Raw genomic sequence first — 27115 nt, forward strand, 5'->3', positions numbered from 1 at the left:
CATTCCACTAACTCATTTTTGTTCTTTGTTTAATTTAATTTAATTTGTTAATAATTAGACAAAATTATCCGATAACCGTAAAAATATAAAAAATTCACATAATTTTTATACATAATATACATATATATACATTTTTATGTTTTTATTTTTTTAAACATTATTTTGATAACATGTATATAGTCTCATTTTCCGTGCAAAGACATGGAATATCCTCTGCTCCTTCCTTCTTTCATTCTTTTGTTTTGCACAATTGCTCCATCCTTGTGTTGGTGTTAATCATCTATTTGATTTTGAATACAGTAAGGGGATCTACTGTAAGCATCTATTTGATTTTGAATTTCATCTCAAATTAAAGCTTTGTGTTAAATACTTGGGCTACAGTGAAAATGGCAGGAAGAAATGAAGCATTCAGAATATGTGGTAGTGTATCCGAAGCATTGAGTTACATGCCATGTCCCCTGCAATACACTGAGCCTAACACTAAGAATGACCTCTGGGTATTTTGGAGCCAACACAACAACGAGTTTCCTTCTGTCTTCCCCAGCAGTAAGTGCCTTTTCCCCTTTATGTCCAATTGGATTGGTATTTACACTATATATAATCTCCAGATTATATGATACTCAACTCACTTGTTTGGAGAATGAAGCCTTATAGGGTTCTGTCTTTTTGTCCTTTCTTTTAGTTTTTACCCCTTGCTAGATCGGAGCCTTGGCGTAACTGGTAAAGTTGTTGTTATGTGACCAGACGGTCACGGGTTCGAGCGGTGAAAACAGCCTCTTGTAGAAATGCAAGGTAAGGCTGCGTATGATAGACCCTTGTGGTTCGGCCCTTACCCGAACCCCACGCATAGCGGGAGTTTAGTGTACTAGATTCTTGTGTTCGGTCAATGCATAGAAGTAGTGACACTCATTCACTTTTTTGGCTTATAGATTTTCGGGACAAAATTGGACTATCTTAATTCATTCATGTCAGATGGTGAAAGGTTAAACTTTTTGAGGTTAATCAAAGTTCACTTAGTTTAAATCACGAGGGTAGAAACTAGAAAAGTGACAAACCTTTTGGGACACATGGTTTAGTATGTCGAGTGTAAAAACTAGTAATTCTTGTATATGTTATGGTACTCTCTCAAAACTCAAAAAGTTTAAACTTTAATGTTATCAGAATAAGAAATAAGAAAATAGACTAATAATCAATCAAAGCTCTAGCTCGGAGCTACTTTTTTGGTACTTTTCTTCATCGATTTGTTGGAACATTAACTGCTGCCAAGGACTTGGTATAAGTTCACAATTTATGACGATCGATTCATGTCATTATTAAATTTTAAATAAGTGTTAGTGGTCTAAGAATTAGAGCAGTGATACTACAAAATTTTAAACATTTATTTTTAAATACTATAACTCTCATTCATGTTGTTGGTTTTTTAACATTTTACATATAATTATAAGGTATTCATGTTTTTACGTGCGAAAATTCTCTGAAGCAGAAGGTAGTAACAAACTTGCGACTCTCATTCATGTTGTTTTCAGAGCACTCCATGAGTATTCTTAATTGTTAACTTGAGCTTGTGTTTATTACTCCTATAATCTATGCAATCATGTTAAAGTTCTACTTTTGGTTCTTTTATGTGTATAACTAGTGCAAAATTGGTGGAGCTGCTTATTTGTTTCATCTATTATCTCTTACTAATTTATATTCCCCAGGATTTGATAATGATAATATTTGGTTACTCAGATAATATGAATGACTTTTAAGTTTTAAATGATTTGGAATGAGAAAGGGGACCATGATGTCTTTGAGCTTATGCAACCGCTTCCGCTTTACATTGTTGTGTTAGGTATTTGTCCTGATTTTCTTACCATATTTGCTTTTCCTATCTCTCAAAGGAAAGGGCAACATATTTACCGTAATAGGGTTTTTCTTACCGTAGAAAGAAACTTTAAATCTCCCATATTTGGCTAGTCCGGTTTGGACTTCTATAAATTGAGGATCCTTCTTCTCATTTAGTAGCATCCACAATGTAGCCATAAGGGGTTTGAGAGTCTTGTTTAGGGGGAGAACTTTTTGGGATAAGTGTTACATTGTCACTTGTATTTGTCTCTTTGTGAGGTTGTTCTCTTGATATTTTGTACTCTCTTTGATATAGTGGATTGCTCATCTCCGCCGTGGACGTAGGTCAGTTGACCGAACTACGTTAAAAGTTTGTGTCTCTTTTGGTATATTTCTCTTTTGTTGTCTGATTTATCGTCGTTCAAGATTTGCTTAATTAGCTTCTGCATGACACCTGATTATTTCGATCCTAACATTTTGAACATCTAAGGAGTTTCGATTGAGAACCTTAACCAGTTTTTCAATATGATATGATTGCTACATATCTATCTTTCTGAACGAGTCAAGTGTGTAATATCATGAACAACCTTTTTACAGCTGCTGATACTACTATCTATCATGATAGCATTAAGGAGAAAATCGCATCTGCTCTCAAGAATGCCTACATTTCTGACAACTTCGGATGCTGGTTGGTTCAATTTTGGGCACCTGTAACTACTAAAGATCAGGTTTTTCTAACAACTTGTGACCTACCTTTTGGTCTTACGAAACTCCATGAAGGACTTTGTTTTTATAGGTCAGAGTGTCTGAAATTTAGAATTCCTATTGTAACTGATTGTTCTGAGAATGAGTATCGACTTGGTCCTACTGAACGCGTGTTCAAACATGGTTTGCCTAAAATGAGTCCGGATATTTCGCGCTATTCAGTTGCTGATTTTCCTCAGCATGGCTCGGCTTTAATTGCTGGTTTAGGGAACTATTTGGCTGTACCGGTTTTTGAGCCTCTTAGTAATGAACGCGCTGGAGTACTGGAGATCATAGGGGATAAGAAGGGAAGCTTCTCTCAAGATTTTGTTCAAATGGTGTATGAGATGCTCAATGTATGGCTTTCCTCTCTACTTTTATTACCATTTCTCTCTCTCTCTCTTCTAGTTTGTTTGCGTTAGTTTTACTGTAGAGAAAGGAAAGGTTGTTCGAAACTTTGCTTGATTTTAGTGTGGTAGCTAAAGTATTAAAAAAAACATGAATTTAGTAAAGAGTTTGGTCATGTTGTCACAATTACCACTTCAATTTTCTAGAGATAGATTAAAAGACGTTTTTTCTTCATAGGAGCTATGCCTAGTAGCCTACTAGTTTCTCATAACCTCTATATATTTCTCTGAGCATGGCATCTTGTTCTTAACAGAAGGTGGACTTGAGATCATCAAACATATATGGCCACCCCGACAAGAAGGTATGTTCATGAAGATGCTATATGCCTGAATTCCCAAAAAACAGGAAAAGAATATCTTAGACTAAACTAAAGTGTCCCTCTTTAACTGAAATACCCCCATTCTTTCATTTTTACTCACAAATTCATCAATCTCTCTCTAATTTTCTTCTATAATTGCTTACTTTATTATTGCAATTTCTTGAAAAATTGTGAAGTTGGTGAATTGAAGTATTCAAGTCTTCAACGATATTCAATTTTCAAGAAGTTGTTCATCAATTAGGTAAACTTATTCGAACTCTTAAGTTTTAATATTATATTTTTGTTAGTTTTATTTAGTATAATTATAATTAATATGGCAATTTCTTTGAAAAAACTTTTTGGGGGTAAGGGTAAGGAAAATCTAAAATTGGTGAATCTAGTAGCCAAGCTACTACTCTTCCCCCGGCTCCCCGACCCAGACCTGTTACCCGTCTTCCTCCACCTATTATTCTTGATAGTGATAACTCTTGTTTTCAATTTTCCGATAGTCAATCTTGCCATGATGTTGTACCAGGTCAACAATTAAATGAAGAAGTTATGAATGCTCTTTATCCTAATGAAACTATCTTTGAAAATGATGAGGAAAATGATGATTTAGATGAAACGCAACCGGATTTAGATGATACACCTACTAGTCTTGTTAATAACCCAAATGATGCCCCGCCTGACCCTCCTGTAGTAACCCCTACTTTTAATAGACAACCTGCTAAACGTCCTGAAACATCTCTTGTTTGGCACTTTTTTACTCAGCTAAGAGAACAAAATAAGGCTAAGTGTAAAACTTGTGGGTTTCAACTAGTTCATAAATTTACTGGAGACCGTAGCGGTACGGATAGTTTGACTAGACACATAAAGACACACCCTAGAGATAAAGCTAGATTTTTACAAATGAAAACTGCGCAAGAGGGGACAAGTGTAGATACTACGGTTAACCCTAGTACAGGTTCAAATCTAGTTCAACCGGGAATTAACATTGTTACCGGTGACATTTTATATTATCATCCAAATAAAAATCGTGAAGAATTGACAAAAATGGTTACTGTTATGTGCTTACCCTATAGTTTTCCTTCTAACCCTCATTTTGTGCATCATATTAGAAGAGTTTTTAATCCTACTTATAAAGGATGACCTCGCGCAACCGTAAAGAGCGATATTTATAAATATAAACATGAATATGAACAATATTTGCGCTATTTATTTACTCATATAGATTGTCACATTGCTATTACTACTGATATTGGTAGAAGTGGTAATGACTGTGATTATCTAACTGTTATAAGTCATTGGATAGATGAGGAGTGGATAATGCAAAAGCGCATTATTGCTTATAGAATAATTAATTCACGCCACACAGGTAAGTTTATTGCTAACACAGTTGCAGATATTTGTAGATATTTTTGCATTAGAGATAAAATTATGTCGGTTTCAATGGATAATGCTTCTAGTAACACTAATGCTATAGGCTTGCTTACAACTACACTAAATCCTGCATTTAGTAATATTTTTCATGTTAGATGTATTTGTCATATTTACCATTTAATCGTCGGTGCTGGTATGAAAGTTTTAAATGTAGAAATTGAAAAGGTTAAAATGGCTCTTAATTGGCTTTTTTATTCAAACCGTAGAAGTAGACTTAGAGACTATTTTAAAAAATGTGATGAATTTGGCCTTAGAGAAAGAAAGGTTCTTAAAGCTTGTCCAACTAGATGGAATTACATGTATGAAAGTTTAGTTATTGCATATGAATATAGGAACCCAAGAAGTGTAACGAATAATGCTCGTGTAGGTGATGGTGATGATGATGAGCACCTTACAAATCAAGATTGGAGTAATGTTAAAATGCTTGTAGACTTTTTAGAACAATTTCATATTGCTACAAATGAATTATCTGGCCAATATTATCCTATTATTTCTAACTGTTTAGTTTATATCGCAGCACTTGTAGATTTATTTACTCAATTTTCAGAGGGTGGAGTAATTTATCAAGAAGCTATTAATTCTATGAAAGCTAAGTTTAAAAAATATTTTTTCCATATCCCCCCTATTTTTGGTGTTGCTGCATTGTTAAATCCTACAATGAAATTAGGAGGTCCTCACTTTTGGTATTCAAAAATTTATAACGCTTTATCACTTTCAGCTGAGAAATTTGCTACACTTGGAGATGCAAAAGCCTCAATTAAAATAAATGCTCAAACAATTTATAATGCTTATCAACTTGCCTTAGATCAAGCTAGACCAAATGTTCCAACTCCTACTTCGTCTAGTTCGCAAGCATCTAAAAGAATTGCGGGCCTAAAAGCCCTTAGTTCTTGGACGGAGTTCAGGGGTTCTCAAGGTAATAATTTTGGTAATAGTTCACAACTAAATGAGCTTCAAGTTTATTTGTCGCAGGGACTTGAATCAGAGAATCTCGACGGCTCATTCGATGTTTTGGAATGGTGGAAGGACAAACAAAAACACTATCCGGTTCTTTCAAGGATGGCTCGAGATATTTTAAGTGTTCAAGCTTCAACAGTGGCATCGGAGAGCGCATTCAGTCAAGCGAGACTTCAAATCGGTGATCATAGAGCGTCTATGAGGGAGAATTTGGAAAAATCAGTACTCTTCAGAGATTGGATCCGTTCGGAAAGAAGAAATTTTGGACTTGCAGAATCATAACCGGCGATAGATGAAGCTTATGAAGAAATGCTAGCGGAACTTGCGCAGGATGCTGCTTCGCCCGGAAGCGGTGATGAACAAGCTTCTTTTCCACCACCACCAACGGAAATTCCTCTGGACCTTGAAGGATTTATGAGATTTGTTAGAGATGATACATAGACTAACATGTAACTTGTATTTTGGCACATCTTCCTTAGTTTTTTCCCTTTTAATGGTGGTATTAGTACCTTATTGTGCTCATTCCATTGGGGAGAGGAAGACTAAGAAAGATATTGTCATTCTTTGTTAATGTCGTAATAGTAAAATATATAAGACATTCCCTTGAATATTGCTTTGCAATTTATTGTGTTTAAATTTGATATAGTATATATATTATATATCTAATACATATAAACTATATATATATATCTAATACATATAAACTATATATATATATATATACATACATACATACATACTATATATATATATATATATATACATACATACATACTATATATATTTATATAGCTATATATAAGCAATTTATACTAGTATATACATATATAGTTTACAAGAAAGTGTCTTAGATAAAAAAAATAGCCCGGAACGAAAAAAGCTCGTTAGGCCCGTTGGCCCGGCCCATTTAGCCTGGGACCATCTGGGCTTAGGACCACCGTGGGCCGGTTCCACACATTGGGACCGTGAAGCCCGGGATCGTTTGGTCCGGGACCGCCTCAGCCCGGCCCGCTTAAAGCCCTGGCCCGGACCACAATACAACCTTAGACAAGACTACATTATGTACATATCTAACACTCCCCCTCTAGCCGGTGCGTACACATCATATGTACCAAGCTTGTTACCCATGTAACTAATACGAGAACCAGTAAGAGACTTAGTGAAAATATCTGCTAGTTGATCATTCGACTTTACAAACTTTGTAACAATATCTCCTGAAAGTATTTTTTCTCTGACAAAGTGACAGTCGATCTCAATGTGTTTAGTCCTATCATGGAACACCAGATTTGATGCAATATGAAGAGCAGCTTGGTTATCACACACTAGTTCCATCCTGCTGATTTCTCCGAACTTTAACTCCTGAGCAACTGCTTGACCCAAACTAACACACACGTTGCCATAGCCATGGCCCGATATTCCGCTTCAGCGCTAGATCGAGCAACTACATTTTGTTTCTTGTTCTTCCACGAGACCAAATTACCTCCTACTAGAACACAATATCCAGATGTAGATCGTCTATCAGAAGGTGATCTTGCCCAATCAGCATTTGTGTACCCAATAATCTGCTCGTGGCCTCGATCCTCGAATATTAATCCTTTGCCTGGAGCTGACTTTACACACCGAAGAATACGAACAACTGTATCCCAGTGACTATCACAGGGAGAATCCATAAATTGACTTACAACACTCACCGGAAAAGAAATGTCAGGTCTAGTCACTATGAGGTAATTCAATTTTCCAACAACCTCCTATATCTCGTAGGGTCTCTAAGAGGCTCCCCTTGTCCAGGCAGAAGCTTCGCATTCGGATCCATAGGAGAGCCAATACGTCTGCAACCCATCATTCCAGTCTCCTCAAGAATGTCTAAGGCATATTTCCGCTGTGAAATAACAATACCTGAGCTAGACTGAGCGACCTCAATAGCTAGAAAATACTTCAGTCTGCTCAGATCCTTAGTTTGGAAGTGCCGAAAGAGATGTTGCTTCATATTAGTAATACCATCTTGATCGTTGCCAGGAATAACAATATCATCAACATAAACCACCAGATAAAGACACAGATTCGGAGCAGAATGCTGCTAAAACACAAAGTGATCAGCCTCACTACGAGTCATGCCGAACTCCTGAATAATTGTGCTGAACTTACCAAACCAGGCTCGAGGGGGCTGTTTCAATCCATATAGTGACCTGCGCAATCTGCATACACAACCACTAAACTCCCCTGAGCAACAAAACCAGGTGGTTTTGCATTGTCACTCCTTAAATTACGAACGGAAACATTAAAATGAGTTTTTATTTCAGCACAAAAAGCACAAAAAATTGAAAACAACTCCGAACGATTTTTCATTAAATATAACCAAGTAACACGAGAATGATCATCCACAAAGGTAACAAAATATCTAAAACCAGTTTTAGAGATAATAGGACATGGACCCCAAACATCGGTGTGAACTAACTCAAAAGGTAAGTCGACCCGTTTATTGACTCTAGAAACTTTAGGAAGGCGATGGTGTTTAGCAAACTGACATGACTCACAATCTAAAGAGGAAATACTTTGAAACTGAGGATATAACTTCTTCAAACTAGACAAGGATGGATGACCCAATCGACAGTGTACATCAAAGGGAGACAACACAGTTGAACAAGAAATGGATTTCGGCACCTGTGATTCAAGAACATAGAGACCCCCAGACTCAGAACCTTTGCCAATAATCTGCTTCGTCGTGAGATCCTGAAAAAGACAAATTGGGAAAGAATGAGACACTACAATTTAAAGTACGAGTAAGTTTACTGACAGATATTAGATTGAAAGAAAAATCAGGCAAATTTAAGACGGAACTAATGGAAAGAGAAGATGTTGGGTTAACAGTGCCAGACCCTAAAACATATGAGGTAGACCCATCGGCTAAAGTAACTATGGAACATTGGGTATGTGACTGAAAAGTGGAAAAGAGTTTAGAGTTACCTGTCATATGATCTGTGGCACCAGAATCAATGACCCATTTGGATGACGAAGAGAGGAGACACTTAGTGGTTTTACCTGACTCGGGGATAGTATTGATAGGAGGAGATGATGACTGAGATGGTGAAATAGTCTCAGAAGTGGCGATGTTGGCATACTGAGATCTTTTGTTCTTATTCTAAAGCTTCACACAATAACGTATGGTATGACCGAGCTCATGACAATAAAAACATTCAACTTCCTCTTGCTTTAGGTCTCGACTATCGCTACTCCGATTGCGATTACTATGACTCCTATTCTTTTGGACGCGGCTAAGAAGAGCACCACTAACGATCGTGGCTGTCGGACCTGGATGAGACTTTTCAGTACGCAACACTCTTGTAAAGGCCTCTCTCAAGGAAGAGATAGCAGTCCCAGATAAAATCTGCTATTTGGCCCCTTCAAATTTGGGAGAAAGACTAGAAAGGAAACTCATGACTACCAGTTGTTCACGCTGAGCCTGTTGTACCTTCACATCTGGACTAAACGGCAATATAACATTAAGCTCATCATACACCTTCTTAAACTCTGAGAAGTAAGTGGTGAGAGAGCGATCTTGCATGGATGGATGGTAAAATGCCTGGCACACATCATACATGCGAGACAAGTTTCCTTTGCCAGAGTACAAAAAATCTAAATAATCCATTAGATCCTTCACATAATCACAATGAGAAACTAGATCATTTACCTCACTGTGCATCGAATTCTTGATTTGGAGAAACAATTTTGCATCCTCCTTTAACCAGACTGATTTAGTCTCATCCTTGGGTGGATCATCAACCAAGTGGTTCTCTTTGTCGATGCTCCGCAAATAGAGTCGGATCGTCTTACTCCAATCCATGTAATTGGAACCCATGAACTTATTCTCCGTAATTTTGGACATAACCGGAATGACATCAACGGTAGGTTTCGTTTCAGTCATGTTGCACCCGAATAATAGTAGAATCAAATAGTCAATAACAGTGCAGTGAACAGTGAACAGTGATATTTGAATAGTACAGTGAATACTGAATAGTAATATTTGAACAGTGAACAGTGCAGTGAACAGTGCCGGAACAGTGATCTTGGAAAATGAAAGTTGTCAGGAAAAAAAAATTCTGACAGTACCACTTTGGTCAGAATAGTGAGTAGAAAAATCTGTAAAGAAGCGGCCGGGGCAAAAAATGGCCGGAAATAGTGAAATAGAATCAAAGCAGCGAAAGACTGTTCTGAACAAAAATAATTTGAACGGGGAAAAAAAAATTCTCAACAACAAACTGATGAAAAAACTTCAATGCTCTGATGTCATGTTAGAAACCAAAGAAGTTCTATATTTCATATCTAGAAGAGAAGATTACAAGGCCTATTTATAATACTAATTCACCTAATCTATTAGTTGTCATACACCTAATTACACCTACTATACAACTCATATACATGTGCTAGCTATGATGTAGTACATGTGTATACATGTGCTAGACAACTTGTATGTCAACAATTATATATAGATACGACAGTTTAAATCTTGAACAAACTTTGTATTTAGTGCATTGATATTTGTACCTTACCTTTCTTTCATGGAAACTGCTCCACCATGATTAATATGTTTTCCTTTCTGTTCTTTCCTCTCTTGTTTATTTTGGCCTCCATGGTTGAACACCATGCTGGAGAAACAAATGCACAGTATTATTTTTTTTTGGGGGGGGGGGGGGGTAGACTTATCAAACTGACTTTCTTCCCCACTCTTTCAACATACAATCTGATGTAAAACTTGCAAATAATACCTGCTAAAACTAAGCTCAAGTAATTACTACTTAGTAGTTGAAGTTTGCTTTTTATAGATGTCTATGTGCTATGCGTGTAGTGGCAAACGATGCAGACGTTTAAACATTAGTCTTTTCTCCAATAGGGGATACTATTTTACCAAGTAATGAGAATTCTATTGGTGCAGCTTTGGAGTTCTTTACAACTTTTTCTATCAGGAATGATTGAGTAACAGATAATTTGTTGATTTTTTTGGCAATTATAATATTATTTTTTACCAAGTAAATTTATGTGCAGGACTTCAATATGGCATTATTGATGTAAGCGATTCGCACAAAGTTCAGATGCAGTCAATATGGCTGGTTTTCTAAAGATGTCAAATTACCATGTGGGACGGGTGTACAAAAAGGTAGTGTAAAAGAAAGAGTGAACTTCTCAAATTTCATGGGGTCTTTGAAACTAGTAATCAAATAAGATTTTGGCTAGATTTATGGTGTTAGGATACTACTTTAAAAAATAAATTTCCCTAAATGTCTCTTCTGACAACTTGAAATGCAACAATAGCTCAGTATAGAAACATAAGAAGTTGGTGCTACATGTCAAAAAACATAGAGGGGATACTAATCACCTTTTCAGTGTAGCTTTTTATTAGAGTTAAAGTCTGTAACATACACATTTTTTAACAAGGCATTATTACTCATAAGAACAGTCGGGGAGGCATCTACTTGTTGGAGGACAATGATGATGGAGCAGGAGAAATTGTTTGCTGAGACGGCTCCAATGTTCATATTCTGGACAATTTGGAGAAAGAGGAATGGCATAATTTTTGGAAGGCATTTAACATTTTCTCGTTAACCTTAAGAGTTTTTATGTAATCTGTACATTTGGTGTAATAAGAAGTAGAGCACTACACTTTGCATAAATAATATTTTTATGATGCTTAGTTACTAGTTGTCATACATCTGTAACTTGTACGTTACAACTTTCTTGGTGCCTTATAATTAAAATTACATTTTTATTATTTTAAAAAATGGAAAAGGCAAGACCATTTTCGCAAACAATTCTTTGGGATTCTTACCAGAGAATGGAAGTTAGAAGAAGTGTAAAGAGATTTGTTCCAAAATTCAAATTCTTTGGGAAGAACATTATATCATCTGTCTTTTTCATGGTGTGGTGCATAAGCATAGGCATACACATTTATTCAAAAATTTGTTCCAGAGTAATTTCTAGAGAAGTGTGCTGATCATTTGTGGTTGTTTATCACAAACAGCCTCTCTACCTTTACAAGGTAGGGATAAGGTCTGCGTACAGCCCCCCTATCCCAGAGACCCTACTTTGTGGGATTATATTGGGTTTGTTGTTGTTGTTGTAGGTGAGTTCACACACAAACGACAGAAATTTTAAGGTTTCTACAGTTTTAGGTTCGGATTTCATTGTATTTGCAGGAATTTTTGCAGAAGTTACCAGAGCATCAACGGGGCGATGCCGTGAGTTCAATGGTGTATGAGGCTAATGCTAGAGTGAGGGATCCAGTTTATGGTTGTGTTGGAGCTATAGCATCTTTGCAGAACCAAGTTAGCCTTCTCCAAATGCAACTGGCAGTTGCTCAAGCTGAAGTGGTGTGCATGCAGATGACTATGGACATGGAAGAACCACAAAAACTGTGGGAGTCCTTGTGGTCATGATCTATGCTGCACAAACTCTTCAAAACAGCTGTCACACCTGTGTCGGATCCTCCAAAAAAGCACTGCTACACACACCCATCAACGTTTTCGGAGAGCTCGAGCAACATAGGTCATTATAGTAACTATGTTGCTTGACTAGGATGCCTGCCCATTCTTGTTTGCTATCAAGGTCTTTCTCTATTTTTCCTCTTTTTTCCCTCCTTATCCATACTGTACATGTTATAGCACATCTCTACCTGCCCTCCAAGAGATGATGTGGACCATTGTTAATCATATTGTAAATGTCTAAACATATAGTTATGAGCTATTATGACATGCAGTTGTTATGTGCTGAGTTGACATTGTATATATATTAGTTTTCCTCTTTGCCTTTTTATTTATCTGCATTCTATGGGTTTCAGATCCCACTTATGGGATTTCGCTGGGCTGTTGCTGTTGTTCTGTGGGTTTCAGAATTGAGCCGATGCCCCAATCTTGTGCCATGTACGCGCTGACACATTGACTTTGCACTATATATAGATCGGACAGTTTAAATCTTGAACAAACTTTGTATTTAGTGCATTGATGTTTGTACCCTTTCTTTCATGGAAACTGCTCCACCATGATTGATATGTTTTCCTTTCTAGTTTCTGTTCTTTCCTCTTGTTTATTTTGGCCTCCATGCTTGAATACCATGCTGGAGAAACAAATGTACAGTATTTTTTTTTTATTTTTTTTTTGGGGGGGGGGGGGGGAACTGACTTTCTTCCCCACTCTTTCAACATACAATCTGATGTAAAACTTGCAAATAATACCTGCTAAAACTATGCTCAAGTGAAGTTTGCTTTTTATAGATGTCTCTGTGCTATGTGTGTAGTGGCAAATTATGCAGACGTTTAAACATTAGTCTTTTCTCCAATAGGAGATACTATTTTACCAAGTAATGAGAATTCTATTGGTGCAGCTTTGGAGTTCTTTACAGCTTTTCTATCAGGAATGATTGAGTAACAGATAATTTGTTGATTTTTTTGGCAATTATAATATTATTTTTTACCAAGTAAATTTATGTGCAGGACTTAAAAAAACCAAGCTGCTCTTGGACATCAGCCCAAGTATCAGTATCACCTAAAAAAACATCAGACGTACTTCATCCTAAATCTCATCATTTGTTGAATTAGAAGTACAAGATTTTTCTTCACTTCACTGAACTCTTCCTTCCTTCCCTTGCAAAAAATATGCAGAGTAAAGCTGTGTACAACATACCCCGTGGTCCGGTCCTTCCCCGGACCCCGCGCATAGCAGTAGCTTAGTGCATCGGACTGCCACTTTTTTTTTTTTAAAACTGAACTCTTCCTTCCTTCTCCCTTCCTCACGGCACTACGCTTGCTTGAGTCATTTAGGCTACCAGATATTGTTTGGTTGCCATTTATTGGAGTTTGTAAGAGAACTTCCATTGGTGTTTTTACTTGTGGATGTTAACAATTTTGGATTAAGAAAACTTTGTTTTCAATCCAACTCTCACTAATTTTCACTACTTTATAAAATGTTTTCCATGTCTTTTATACATATCAAACATATTTCTTGAAAAATGAGTTCAAAGCTACTCAATTCACTTAGGAGATACACTTAGCAATTCAGATGCGGGTGCAAATACTTCCATTCTGGATTGACATGGACAAGACGGAAAGCCTGTGGGCTAATTGCAACCTCCATTGTAACTTAACAAAATTTAATGTGCCATCACCTTTTGTCACTGGTCAGTATAGTTCTGGATGTTGCAAATAATAAGGCTCTTATGGTAAGAGCTCTAGTGGCATTAGGGGATGTACAACCATGCAGTTCTGTTTCTTGGGTAATTTGCTGCTAATTGGTACTGTAAGTAACAAAATCAAACATATTGAAAAACACTGCCATCTTACAGAGTAGTTAACTATATTGAGATATGAAGGATTTCCCTCAGAAAGTAGAACTAGATATAGGAATTGATCATGCTACTATTGACCTTGTGGATAGAAGAGTTGATCATGGCTACGACCGATTCCTTGCGACCACAAACATGAATCTGATAGAAGTATATTGGAATACATTCACTTCGATTCCTTGAAACCACAAGAGCAGAAAACTGATAAAAATTCCTCTTTGAAGATCTAAAATGCAGAAAACATTCCGTCAAATCCTCATCACATTTTATCAATATCGTATCACCCTCTTTATCTACATACGTGAAATCAAAACTTTCAATCGATGACTCGACCCTCTTTGCCACTTCCTCTTCTAAATCCTTCATCTTAGAAGAAAGAGTTAGCTTCAATTTTAGCATCCCATCTCCATATTTCACCTTTGTAATCACAGCTGTACCATCTCGGATTTCTGTAACATGTGCTCCAACTTTAGCTCCATTAATTGTGTCTTCCTTGTTAGGCGAATCAGAAGATTGCTGGAATTTTGTACTAGCATTGACGTCTTCCTCAGCAGGGAGGATGGATTTCATTTTACGAGAGGGGGAGCATTTTCTTTTCTTCTCCTTATTCTTGGGCGGCCATCTAGTTATACCGTATAATCTACATATACGCTTCACCGTTGATTTGCCAACTGCATCAGAATAATCCCAGGTACAAAAATGTCTTCAGTGAATCTTAAACTACAATATACACATATGATTTGGACTAAAGGAAAGGAGAAGATAAAGAAATAATATCAATCATTCAATCGATCAACTACGTCTCAATACTAGCTAGTTAGAGACCGCAAGATGAATCCTCCGTATCCATTCACTCAGCTCCCGCTTTGGCCTTAAGTTTTTTGCAAAAAAAAAAAAAAAAATTGAAAACATTGTTTGGTTATAAAAAGTGACCAGTTTTTGGGCGGTTTTTGGAGAAGAATTTTTCAAGTTTCAAAACGTGGTTTGAACTAGTTTTCTACTCACAAAACTTCAACTTCTTTTCCAGTAAAATGCATCACCAAACATAATTTCAACTTCCAAAAACCATTTTTCATCTCATCTTCAAAAGTTTTTTTTTTCCTAGTTTCAACCAAGTCTATGTCCGAACGCTAGCTCAATTTGGGTTCATTTCATTCCAATCACTGGTAAACAATTTACCTTTTAAGACAAATTTGGGATATTCTAATCTAGAATTTCTTTAGATCTTACACTTTACCTTAAAATGACATAGGAGCTTCTAATTAGATTAAAAGGACTCTTCGCAAACATGGTGTAATACTCGGACCCCTCGAGCATATCTTAATAGTGACTTGGAACATGTTGTGAACTTGACATTGTAATGAGTTGTATAGGTACTGAAGTAGAGACGGAGTGTTTCATTGGTGAGCCCCACTCATTGTTCTATGCTTAGATATGCTTTCCTTTTTTGTCCTCAGCAAGAACTAAGCTAGACAGTTGTAATGACTCTCTAGAATATGCTTCATGGAATCTATTACGGATTTGGGACTACATTAAGTGTTGGATCCTCAATTGTTATGTTTTAATTTGCTTATGTTAATCCTTGGTCTATACTAGCGTTACGAGACAGATTAATGGATGTGGATATATTGTGGGCGGGCAAGCTGACTCACGCTTAGAGTTTGGGTTGTGATACACTGGATCTTATATAAATATAATAACAATAACTAAACCTTAGTCCAAGTAGTTAGTATCGTTTATATGGATCATTTGCTTCATGTGTACTAATCTTAAAGAAAGAAGAAAGATACAAGTAGAAGAGTTTTGGAAAGAGTTTATGATACCTCCCAAATCATCAGCAGCGGCATCTTCAGTCATTGACGAGCGGTCTTCAATTTTTTTGAGGTTGATGTTATGATCGCGTTCTATCCTCTCTCTTTCTTTCTGAATCTCCGACTCAGAGGTTAATGTCCGTTTACCGTTTTTTCTTTTGTTCACAGCATTTGCTCCCTGCTTTGCCTGTCGTGTTGATAATTCCAGCTGCAGTTTTCTTTCTTTGTTTTGAGAGGTTTTAGCGCTAGTTGAAGATCCAGCGGAATTGCACTGTTCTTCACTTACAGCTATGCTATCCCTTTCAGCATTTATCTCATTAATATCCAAACTCAGTTGCTGATTTGTTTCGGAAGAAAGAGACTGCTGATTTGGTGTGTCAAGCAACATCAACTTTCCTCCATTTGGCAATGGCTCAACATTATGCAGTTCCTTAGTAGTTTGACAGATATTAAAAGAATCAAGTTCATCGTCAGAAGAAATCTTGATGCCTTCAACAGGTAACTTCTTTTCAAAATCATGTCCAACTGCAACCTTAAAGAAGAGCAACTGTTGTTTCACCGTGTCCAAAACCAACTTCAGGAAGTCTTGTAGATTCCTATGCAGAAGCTCATTTGGGGGCAAGAAGAACTCTAGTATGTAAACATTGTCATCATTGCCTGGAGCACTTAAACAGATTGCAAAACAACCAGTTAAACCAGCTTCGCGAGCACAAGTTACCAAGGTGTATTCCATTATGCTCAACTGTGTTACATCTCGGCAAAAGCACGAAGATTTTGATGAGAAAGCCCTACCTACAACACTGTAGCCTTCTAATATGTATTGAATACCACTCGCATATTTGAATAAACTTAAGTTTTGGTTATCACTGATTGCAATGTGTCGTTGTCTAACAGTGATAGCTTTTCCCGTGCACCATGAATCAGCAACACTGACCCAAATCTGAGCAAAGAGATATTGATGTTTTTGACATACCATTTCGATTGCCTTGTATATTCCACCAAGAGCACATTCCCGGTCATCCAAAACCTGCCTTGAGACTGTCTTTGTCAATATGAATTCAATATGGAGATATCACTGAAGCTTAAACAAATAGAGCCAAAGGAATTAAATATGGTCCGAAGGGAGACATTACTGGAAAAGAGCTTGATCTACTGGACAACTTACTTTCAAATTAAGCGGACAATATGAATCCGGAGATTTCAAGTCCACCACCTAAAAAATGAAGTCAAAAGTGGAAAAGAATAAACAGCGGTTGAATAATACAGTGTACAGTTTTAATTTCCTCTTTTCTTGTCACCTCTTCTTTTTGTTCTTCTGAAACGATGAAAGGAAAACAGTGCATTAAAAGGGCCCATGGATGCCAAACAAGATGAGCTAGAGGTTCAACATTTAAGGTTGGAAAAAGTTGAAGGTATGTGTAAAAACCTGGAGCATCTTAAAAATGGGCAAGACAGAGTTTCCAAAATATCCATTCGTTTGTTAGGTGACTGGTGACCAACTCAAGGACCCCAACAAAGGTGTCTCGAGATGGATCAAAGACAGGGACAGCATAACACCATTGTATGCCCCAGGCTACAGCATCAGCCCGTAAAGGGAATTCTTGTTTGCAGTAATTCTTCACGTCTGTACATAGTTCAGGCAACCTATGTTTGAACACACGTCCGGGGGGACCAAGGTCATTTTCACATTGGGTACCGTTCTTCAGCTCAACGGGAATTGCCCGGCTCAAGCACTTCTGCCTGTACGAACATAGTCCACCATCTAGTCTGGTAAGACCAAAAGGCTGATCTGAAGTTGTTAGGAAAGTCTGGCCATAAATTACAATACTAGCCCAGAACTGAATAAGATAATTGCAGGATAATTTCTCTACACGTTGGAGTGCAATCTTAACTCTTTCCTTGATTGTCATGCGTTTAGTAACAACATCTGCAGTTGTGGCATGCACAAATATTGTATTAGTACTTGTAGCCTAACCGGTAAAGTTATTGCCATGTAACCAGGAGATCACGGGTTCGAGCCGTGGAAAGCCTCTTGCATAAATGCAGGGTAAGGCTGCGTACAATAGACCCTTGTGGTCCGGCCCTTCCCCGGACCCCGCGCATAGCGGGAGCTTAGTGCACCAAACTGCCCTTCTTTACTTGTAGCCTAAAGCTACATTTAGGTAGTACAAAGAATATTACTCCCAGGTTTTGTAAAAGGCTTGTAGCAACAATTTTACTGATTGGCCAAAGCAATTAAGTTACCTATATCTAATTTAAGGAATTTCCTTGAATTCAAATCCGCGAAGCAGTACTACTAATGATAATCTCAGAGCAAGTCAAAAGAATAGGTTGAGGATTGAAAGTTCAGACCTTTATATCCAGGATAAATTTTCAAGTGAATGAGAAGTTCTTCTTCTAAGGTGTGGCAAGCACAAAATTCAATGGCAACCATGATGGTGAATATCTTGTACCTAAAGTATGTAACTGAATTGCAACAATGATTGTCAAAATGGAAACAAATTGCTAGAATTTCCCAAAGAAGAAACAAAAAGAACCTAATTTTGAAGCAATGAGAGTGAAACTTGCAATGCATTTTAGAAAATTCTTAGCTGATTCCCATCCCATCTACAAAGATCATCATTTTTTTTTATATTTGATAATTGTGGTGTCCGATTACACGGGTATCTGTTACCTCCCACCAGCATATGAGGTACTTGATAACAGTGTCCCCCAAGGCTTGGACAAATATGAAGAAATCACCTAATATATTTGCTTCTGATAGAACAACAAAACTTTAAACCACCAAAGCAAAAATTCTCTCCTCATTCATGGGCAAATAGGAAGTCCAACAATTCTTAAGGAAATGATTGTCAAAATAGGTACAAAAAAGAACAGGTAAGCTCCCGCTATGCGCATGGTCCGGGAAGGGCTGGACCACAAGGGTCTATTATATGCAATCTTAACCTGGATTTTTATAAGAGTCTGTTTTCTCGGCTCGAACATGTGACCAGTGGCGGAGCCACCTTATAGGAAGGGTCGCGGAAAAATATACTATGTAGGTAGGTAAAAAAATAAATTATATGTATATATATCTTAATTTCCCGGTACGTTTACTTTTATATACTTAGCTGCAATTGGCAGTGTATCTCAGAAAATACTTAGCTGAATTTCATCCCATGTATAAAGATCAAAATAATTTCAAGCCCACCAAAAACCAAAAATTCTTCTTCCCTACAATTTATGAGAAATCAAATATAGTAAGTTCTTACTGGAGAAGTGATTCAGAAGCTGCTCTGCATCATCACGTTCACTCCAAAAAACCCATATACCATTGGATTCACTGAACACACTCTCCATTCTTGAAATCAAATTACTTTCTTTTCTTTCTTTTTGAGGTTGTTGGTTGCAAGCCAAACCGGTCTCTCTTTCCAAATGTCACATTGACTCTCTATATTTTGTGGCGAAGTTGAAAATTTTGAGATAAAGGAGGGTTGAAACAGTTGTTTTAGGCCAAATAGAACAAAAGGTTGTTTACATTAATGTAAGAAATGTTGAAAGAAAGAGTTTAGGTGAAAAGAACCAAAAGGTTTGTTTTACATAAATGGCCATTTGGGCCCACATTCCACTAACTCATTTTTGTTCTTTGTTTAATTTAATTTAATTTGTTAATAATTAGACAAAATTATCCGATAACCGTAAAAATATAAAAAATTCACATAATTTTTATACATAATATACATATATATACATTTTTATGTTTTTATTTTTTTAAACATTATTTTGATAACATGTATATAGTCTCATTTTCCGTGCAAAGACATGGAATATCCTCTGCTCCTTCCTTCTTTCATTCTTTTGTTTTGCACAATTGCTCCATCCTTGTGTTGGTGTTAATCATCTATTTGATTTTGAATACAGTAAGGGGATCTACTGTAAGCATCTATTTGATTTTGAATTTCATCTCAAATTAAAGCTTTGTGTTAAATACTTGGGCTACAGTGAAAATGGCAGGAAGAAATGAAGCATTCAGAATATGTGGTAGTGTATCCGAAGCATTGAGTTACATGCCATGTCCCCTGCAATACACTGAGCCTAACACTAAGAATGACCTCTGGGTATTTTGGAGCCAACACAACAACGAGTTTCCTTCTGTCTTCCCCAGCAGTAAGTGCCTTTTCCCCTTTATGTCCAATTGGATTGGTATTTACACTATATATAATCTCCAGATTATATGATACTCAACTCACTTGTTTGGAGAATGAAGCCTTATAGGGTTCTGTCTTTTTGTCCTTTCTTTTAGTTTTTACCCCTTGCTAGATCGGAGCCTTGGCGTAACTGGTAAAGTTGTTGTTATGTGACCAGACGGTCACGGGTTCGAGCGGTGAAAACAGCCTCCTGTAGAAATGCAAGGTAAGGCTGCGTATGATAGACCCTTGTGGTTCGGCCCTTACCCGAACCCCACGCATAGCGGGAGTTTAGTGTACTAGATTCTTGTGTTCGGTCAATGCATAGAAGTAGTGACACTCATTCACTTTTTTGGCTTATAGATTTTCGGGACAAAATTGGACTATCTTAATTCATTCATGTCAGATGGTGAAAGGTTAAACTTTTTGAGGTTAATCAAAGTTCACTTAGTTTAAATCACGAGGGTAGAAACTAGAAAAGTGACAAACCTTTTGGGACACATGGTTTAGTATGTCGAGTGTAAAAACTAGTAATTCTTGTATATGTTATGGTACTCTCTCAAAACTCAAAAAGTTTAAACTTTAATGTTATCAGAATAAGAAATAAGAAAATAGACTAATAATCAATCAAAGCTCTAGCTCGGAGCTACTTTTTTGGTACTTTTCTTCATCGATTTGTTGGAACATTAACTGCTGCCAAGGACTTGGTATAAGTTCACAATTTATGACGATCGATTCATGTCATTATTAAATTTTAAATAAGTGTTAGTGGTCTAAGAATTAGAGCAGTGATACTACAAAATTTTAAACATTTATTTTTAAATACTATAACTCTCATTCATGTTGTTGGTTTTTTAACATTTTACATATAATTATAAGGTATTCATGTTTTTACGTGCGAAAATTCTCTGAAGCAGAAGGTAGTAACAAACTTGCGACTCTCATTCATGTTGTTTTCAGAGCACTCCATGAGTATTCTTAATTGTTAACTTGAGCTTGTGTTTATTACTCCTATAATCTATGCAATCATGTTAAAGTTCTACTTTTGGTTCTTTTATGTGTATAACTAGTGCAAAATTGGTGGAGCTGCTTATTTGTTTCATCTATTATCTCTTACTAATTTATATTCCCCAGGATTTGATAATGATAATATTTGGTTACTCAGATAATATGAATGACTTTTAAGTTTTAAATGATTTGGAATGAGAAAGGGGACCATGATGTCTTTGAGCTTATGCAACCGCTTCCGCTTTACATTGTTGTGTTAGGTATTTGTCCTGATTTTCTTACCATATTTGCTTTTCCTATCTCTCAAAGGAAAGGGCAACATATTTACCGTAATAGGGTTTTTCTTACCGTAGAAAGAAACTTTAAATCTCCCATATTTGGCTAGTCCCTTTTCCCGGAGGAAAAGGTTTGGACTTCTATAAATTGAGGATCCTTCTTCTCATTTAGTAGCATCCACAATGTAGCCATAAGGGGTTTGAGAGTCTTGTTTAGGGGGAGAACTTTTTGGGATAAGTGTTACATTGTCACTTGTATTTGTCTCTTTGTGAGGTTGTTCTCTTGATATTTTGTACTCTCTTTGATATAGTGGATTGCTCATCTCCGCCGTGGACGTAGGTCAGTTGACCGAACTACGTTAAAAGTTTGTGTCTCTTTTGGTATATTTCTCTTTTGTTGTCTGATTTATCGTCGTTCAAGATTTGCTTAATTAGCTTCTGCATGACACCTGATTATTTCGATCCTAACATTTTGAACATCTAAGGAGTTTCGATTGAGAACCTTAACCAGTTTTTCAATATGATATGATTGCTACATATCTATCTTTCTGAACGAGTCAAGTGTGTAATATCATGAACAACCTTTTTACAGCTGCTGATACTACTATCTATCATGATAGCATTAAGGAGAAAATCGCATATGCTCTCAAGAATGCCTACATTTCTGACAACTTCGGATGCTGGTTGGTTCAATTTTGGGCACCTGTAACTACTAAAGATCAGGTTTTTCTAACAACTTGTGACCTACCTTTTGGTCTTACGAAACTCCATGAAGGACTTTGTTTTTATAGGTCAGAGTGTCTGAAATTTAGAATTCCTATTGTAACTGATTGTTCTGAGAATGAGTATCGACTTGGTCCTACTGAACGCGTGTTCAAACATGGTTTGCCTAAAATGAGTCCGGATATTTCGCGCTATTCAGTTGCTGATTTTCCTCAGCATGGCTCGGCTTTAATTGCTGGTTTAGGGAACTATTTGGCTGTACCGGTTTTTGAGCCTCTTAGTAATGAACGCGCTGGAGTACTGGAGATCATAGGGGATAAGAAGGGAAGCTTCTCTCAAGATTTTGTTCAAATGGTGTATGAGATGCTCAATGTATGGGCTTTCCTCTCTACTTTTATTACCATTTCTCTCTCTCTCTCTTCTAGTTTGTTTGCGTTAGTTTTACTGTAGAGAAAGGAAAGGTTGTTCGAAACTTTGCTTGATTTTAGTGTGGTAGCTAAAGTATTAAAAAAAAACATGAATTTAGTGAAGAGTTTGGTCATGTTGTCACAATTACCACTTCAATTTTCTAGAGATAGATTAAAGGACGTTTTTTCTTCATAGGAGCTATGCCTAGTAGCCTACTAGTTTCTCATAACCTCTATATATTTCTCTGAGCATGGCATCTTGTTCTTAACAGAAGGTGGACTTGAGATCATCAAACATATATGGCCACCCCGACAAGAAGGTATGTTCATGAAGATGCTATATGCCTGAATTCCCAAAAAACAGGAAAAGAATATCTTAGACTAAACTAAAGTGTCCCTCTTTAACTGAAATACCCCCCATTCTTTCATTTTTACTCACAAATTCATCAATCTCTCTCTAATTTTCTTCTATAATTGCTTACTTTATTATTGCAATTTCTTGAAAAATTGTGAAGTTGGTGAATTGAAGTATTCAAGTCTTCAACGATATTCAATTTTCAAGAAGTTGTTCATCAATTAGGTAAACTTATTCGAACTCTTAAGTTTTAATATTATATTTTTGTTAGTTTTATTTAGTATAATTATAATTAATATGGCAATTTCTTTGAAAAAACTTTTTGGGGGTAAGGGTAAGGAAAATCTAAAATTGGTGAATCTAGTAGCCAAGCTACTACTCTTCCCCCGGCTCCCCGACCCAGACCTGTTACCCGTCTTCCTCCACCTATTATTCTTGATAGTGATAACTCTTGTTTTCAATTTTCCGATAGTCAATCTTGCCATGATGTTGTACCAGGTCAACAATTAAATGAAGAAGTTATGAATGCTCTTTATCCTAATGAAACTATCTTTGAAAATGATGAGGAAAATGATGATTTAGATGAAACGCAACCGGATTTAGATGATACACCTACTAGTCTTGTTAATAACCCAAATGATGCCCCGCCTGACCCTCCTGTAGTAACCCCTACTTTTAATAGACAACCTGCTAAACGTCCTGAAACATCTCTTGTTTGGCACTTTTTTACTCAGCTAAGAGAACAAAATAAGGCTAAGTGTAAAACTTGTGGGTTTCAACTAGTTCATAAATTTACTGGAGACCGTAGCGGTACGGATAGTTTGACTAGACACATAAAGACACACCCTAGAGATAAAGCTAGATTTTTACAAATGAAAACTGCGCAAGAGGGGACAAGTGTAGATACTACGGTTAACCCTAGTACAGGTTCAAATCTAGTTCAACCGGGAATTAACATTGTTACCGGTGACATTTTATATTATCATCCAAATAAAAATCGTGAAGAATTGACAAAAATGGTTACTGTTATGTGCTTACCCTATAGTTTTCCTTCTAACCCTCATTTTGTGCATCATATTAGAAGAGTTTTTAATCCTACTTATAAAGGATGACCTCGCGCAACCGTAAAGAGCGATATTTATAAATATAAACATGAATATGAACAATATTTGCGCTATTTATTTACTCATATAGATTGTCACATTGCTATTACTACTGATATTGGTAGAAGTGGTAATGACTGTGATTATCTAACTGTTATAAGTCATTGGATAGATGAGGAGTGGATAATGCAAAAGCGCATTATTGCTTATAGAATAATTAATTCACGCCACACAGGTAAGTTTATTGCTAACACAGTTGCAGATATTTGTAGATATTTTTGCATTAGAGATAAAATTATGTCGGTTTCAATGGATAATGCTTCTAGTAACACTAATGCTATAGGCTTGCTTACAACTACACTAAATCCTGCATTTAGTAATATTTTTCATGTTAGATGTATTTGTCATATTTACCATTTAATCGTCGGTGCTGGTATGAAAGTTTTAAATGTAGAAATTGAAAAGGTTAAAATGGCTCTTAATTGGCTTTTTTATTCAAACCGTAGAAGTAGACTTAGAGACTATTTTAAAAAATGTGATGAATTTGGCCTTAGAGAAAGAAAGGTTCTTAAAGCTTGTCCAACTAGATGGAATTACATGTATGAAAGTTTAGTTATTGCATATGAATATAGGAACCCAAGAAGTGTAACGAATAATGCTCGTGTAGGTGATGGTGATGATGATGAGCACCTTACAAATCAAGATTGGAGTAATGTTAAAATGCTTGTAGACTTTTTAGAACAATTTCATATTGCTACAAATGAATTATCTGGCCAATATTATCCTATTATTTCTAACTGTTTAGTTTATATCGCAGCACTTGTAGATTTATTTACTCAATTTTCAGAGGGTGGAGTAATTTATCAAGAAGCTATTAATTCTATGAAAGCTAAGTTTAAAAAATATTTTTTCCATATCCCCCCTATTTTTGGTGTTGCTGCATTGTTAAATCCTACAATGAAATTAGGAGGTCCTCACTTTTGGTATTCAAAAATTTATAACGCTTTATCACTTTCAGCTGAGAAATTTGCTACACTTGGAGATGCAAAAGCCTCAATTAAAATAAATGCTCAAACAATTTATAATGCTTATCAACTTGCCTTAGATCAAGCTAGACCAAATGTTCCAACTCCTACTTCGTCTAGTTCGCAAGCATCTAAAAGAATTGCGGGCCTAAAAGCCCTTAGTTCTTGGACGGAGTTCAGGGGTTCTCAAGGTAATAATTTTGGTAATAGTTCACAACTAAATGAGCTTCAAGTTTATTTGTCGCGGGGACTTGAATCAGAGAATCTCGACGGCTCATTCGATGTTTTGGAATGGTGGAAGGACAAACAAAAACACTATCCGGTTCTTTCAAGGATGGCTCGAGATATTTTAAGTGTTCAAGCTTCAACAGTGGCATCGGAGAGCGCATTCAGTCAAGCGAGACTTCAAATCGGTGATCATAGAGCGTCTATGAGGGAGAATTTGGAAAAATCAGTACTCTTCAGAGATTGGATCCGTTCGGAAAGAAGAAATTTTGAACTTGCAGAATCATAACCGGCGATAGATGAAGCTTATGAAGAAATGCTAGCGGAACTTGCGCAGGATGCTGCTTCGCCCGGAAGCGGTGATGAACAAGCTTCTTTTCCACCACCACCAACGGAAATTCCTCTGGACCTTGAAGGATTTATGAGATTTGTTAGAGATGATACATAGACTAACATGTAACTTGTATTTTGGCACATCTTCCTTAGTTTTTTCCCTTTTAATGGTGGTATTAGTACCTTGTTGTGCTCATTCCATTGGGGAGAGGAAGACTAAGAAAGATATTGTCATTCTTTGTTAATGTCGTAATAGTAAAATATATAAGACATTCCCTTGAATATTGCTTTGCAATTTATTGTGTTTAAATTTGATATAGTATATATATTATATATCTAATACATATAAACTATATATATATATCTAATACATATAAACTATATATATATATATATACATACATACATACATACTATATATATTTATATAGCTATATATAAGCAATTTATACTAGTATATACATATATAGTTTACAAGAAAGTGTCTTAGATAAAAAAAATAGCCCGGAACGAAAAAAGCTCGTTAGGCCCGTTGGCCCGGCCCATTTAGCCTGGGACCATCTGGGCTTAGGACCACCGTGGGCCGGTTCCACACATTGGGACCGTGAAGCCCGGGATCGTTTGGTCCGGGACCGCCTCAGCCCGGCCCGCTTAAAGCCCTGGCCCGGACCACAATACAACCTTAGACAAGACTACATTATGTACATATCTAACACTCCCCCTCTAGCCGGTGCGTACACATCATATGTACCAAGCTTGTTACCCATGTAACTAATACGAGAACCAGTAAGAGACTTAGTGAAAATATCTGCTAGTTGATCATTCGACTTTACAAACTTTGTAACAATATCTCCTGAAAGTATTTTTTCTGTGACAAAGTGACAGTCGATCTCAATGTGTTTAGTCCTATCATGGAACACCAGATTTGATGCAATATGAAGAGCAGCTTGGTTATCACACACTAGTTCCATCCTGCTGATTTCTCCGAACTTTAACTCCTGAGCAACTGCTTGACCCAAACTAACACACACGTTGCCATAGCCATGGCCCGATATTCCGCTTCAGCGCTAGATCGAGCAACTACATTTTGTTTCTTGTTCTTCCACGAGACCAAATTACCTCCTACTAGAACACAATATCCAGATGTAGATCGTCTATCAGAAGGTGATCTTGCCCAATCAGCATTTGTGTACCCAATAATCTGCTCGTGGCCTCGATCCTCGAATATTAATCCTTTGCCTGGAGCTGACTTTACACACCGAAGAATACGAACAACTGTATCCCAGTGACTATCACAGGGAGAATCCATAAATTGACTTACAACACTCACCGGAAAAGAAATGTCAGGTCTAGTCACTATGAGGTAATTCAATTTTCCAACAACCTCCTATATCTCGTAGGGTCTCTAAGAGGCTCCCCTTGTCCAGGCAGAAGCTTCGCATTCGGATCCATAGGAGAGCCAATACGTCTGCAACCCATCATTCCAGTCTCCTCAAGAATGTCTAAGGCATATTTCCGCTGTGAAATAACAATACCTGAGCTAGACTGAGCGACCTCAATAGCTAGAAAATACTTCAGTCTGCTCAGATCCTTAGTTTGGAAGTGCCGAAAGAGATGTTGCTTCATATTAGTAATACCATCTTGATCGTTGCCAGGAATAACAATATCATCAACATAAACCA

General features: G+C 36.8%; 4 protein-coding genes across 11 annotated transcripts; 3 read left to right on the top strand and 1 right to left on the bottom strand.

The window, feature by feature from the left end:
* The first annotated feature begins 175 nt into the window (after positions 1–175).
* Positions 176–6282, top strand: LOC138882272 (protein NLP7-like). The gene is made up of 5 exons (XM_070162804.1): positions 176–314; positions 382–546; positions 2425–2927; positions 3233–3280; positions 5690–6282. Exons 2-5 carry the CDS (start codon positions 387–389, stop codon positions 5954–5956), a joined length of 978 nt encoding a protein of 325 aa, XP_070018905.1. The 5' UTR covers positions 176–314; positions 382–386; the 3' UTR covers positions 5957–6282.
* A 5165-nt stretch (positions 6283–11447) lies between these two features.
* On the top strand, positions 11448–13089 carry LOC138881895 (LOB domain-containing protein 11-like). The gene is made up of 5 exons (XM_070162193.1): positions 11448–11585; positions 11863–12036; positions 12504–12585; positions 12729–12797; positions 13004–13089. Exons 1-5 carry the CDS (start codon positions 11448–11450, stop codon positions 13087–13089), a joined length of 549 nt encoding a protein of 182 aa, XP_070018294.1.
* A 774-nt stretch (positions 13090–13863) lies between these two features.
* On the bottom strand, positions 13864–19354 carry LOC138882311 (protein NLP6-like). Of its 8 annotated transcripts, none has more exons than XM_070162893.1 (5): positions 19065–19354; positions 17240–17740; positions 16979–17026; positions 15826–16840; positions 13864–14673 (listed from the first exon to the last, which is right to left on the bottom strand). In XM_070162893.1, the coding sequence occupies exons 2-5, from the start codon at positions 17246–17248 to the stop codon at positions 14051–14053; spliced, it is 1695 nt and encodes a 564-aa protein (XP_070018994.1). In that variant the 5' UTR covers positions 17249–17740; positions 19065–19354; the 3' UTR covers positions 13864–14050. The 8 variants fall into 8 exon arrangements, with proteins under 8 accessions (XP_070018994.1, XP_070018995.1, XP_070018996.1 ...); XM_070162894.1 differs by having other exon boundaries at positions 17240–18279; XM_070162895.1 differs by lacking the exon at positions 19065–19354 and adding an exon at positions 18166–19058.
* Positions 19355–21835: 2481 nt separating this feature from the next.
* Positions 21836–25715, top strand: LOC138868184 (protein NLP1-like). Its single transcript, XM_070162194.1, has 3 exons — positions 21836–22357; positions 22665–22712; positions 22908–25715. The coding sequence occupies exons 1-3, from the start codon at positions 21836–21838 to the stop codon at positions 22917–22919; spliced, it is 582 nt and encodes a 193-aa protein (XP_070018295.1). The 3' UTR covers positions 22920–25715.
* Positions 25716–27115: the final 1400 nt, after the last annotated feature.

This window comes from Nicotiana sylvestris, chromosome 11 (assembly GCF_000393655.2).
Source record: "Nicotiana sylvestris chromosome 11, ASM39365v2, whole genome shotgun sequence".
Classification (NCBI taxonomy): Eukaryota; Viridiplantae; Streptophyta; class Magnoliopsida; order Solanales; family Solanaceae; genus Nicotiana; species Nicotiana sylvestris.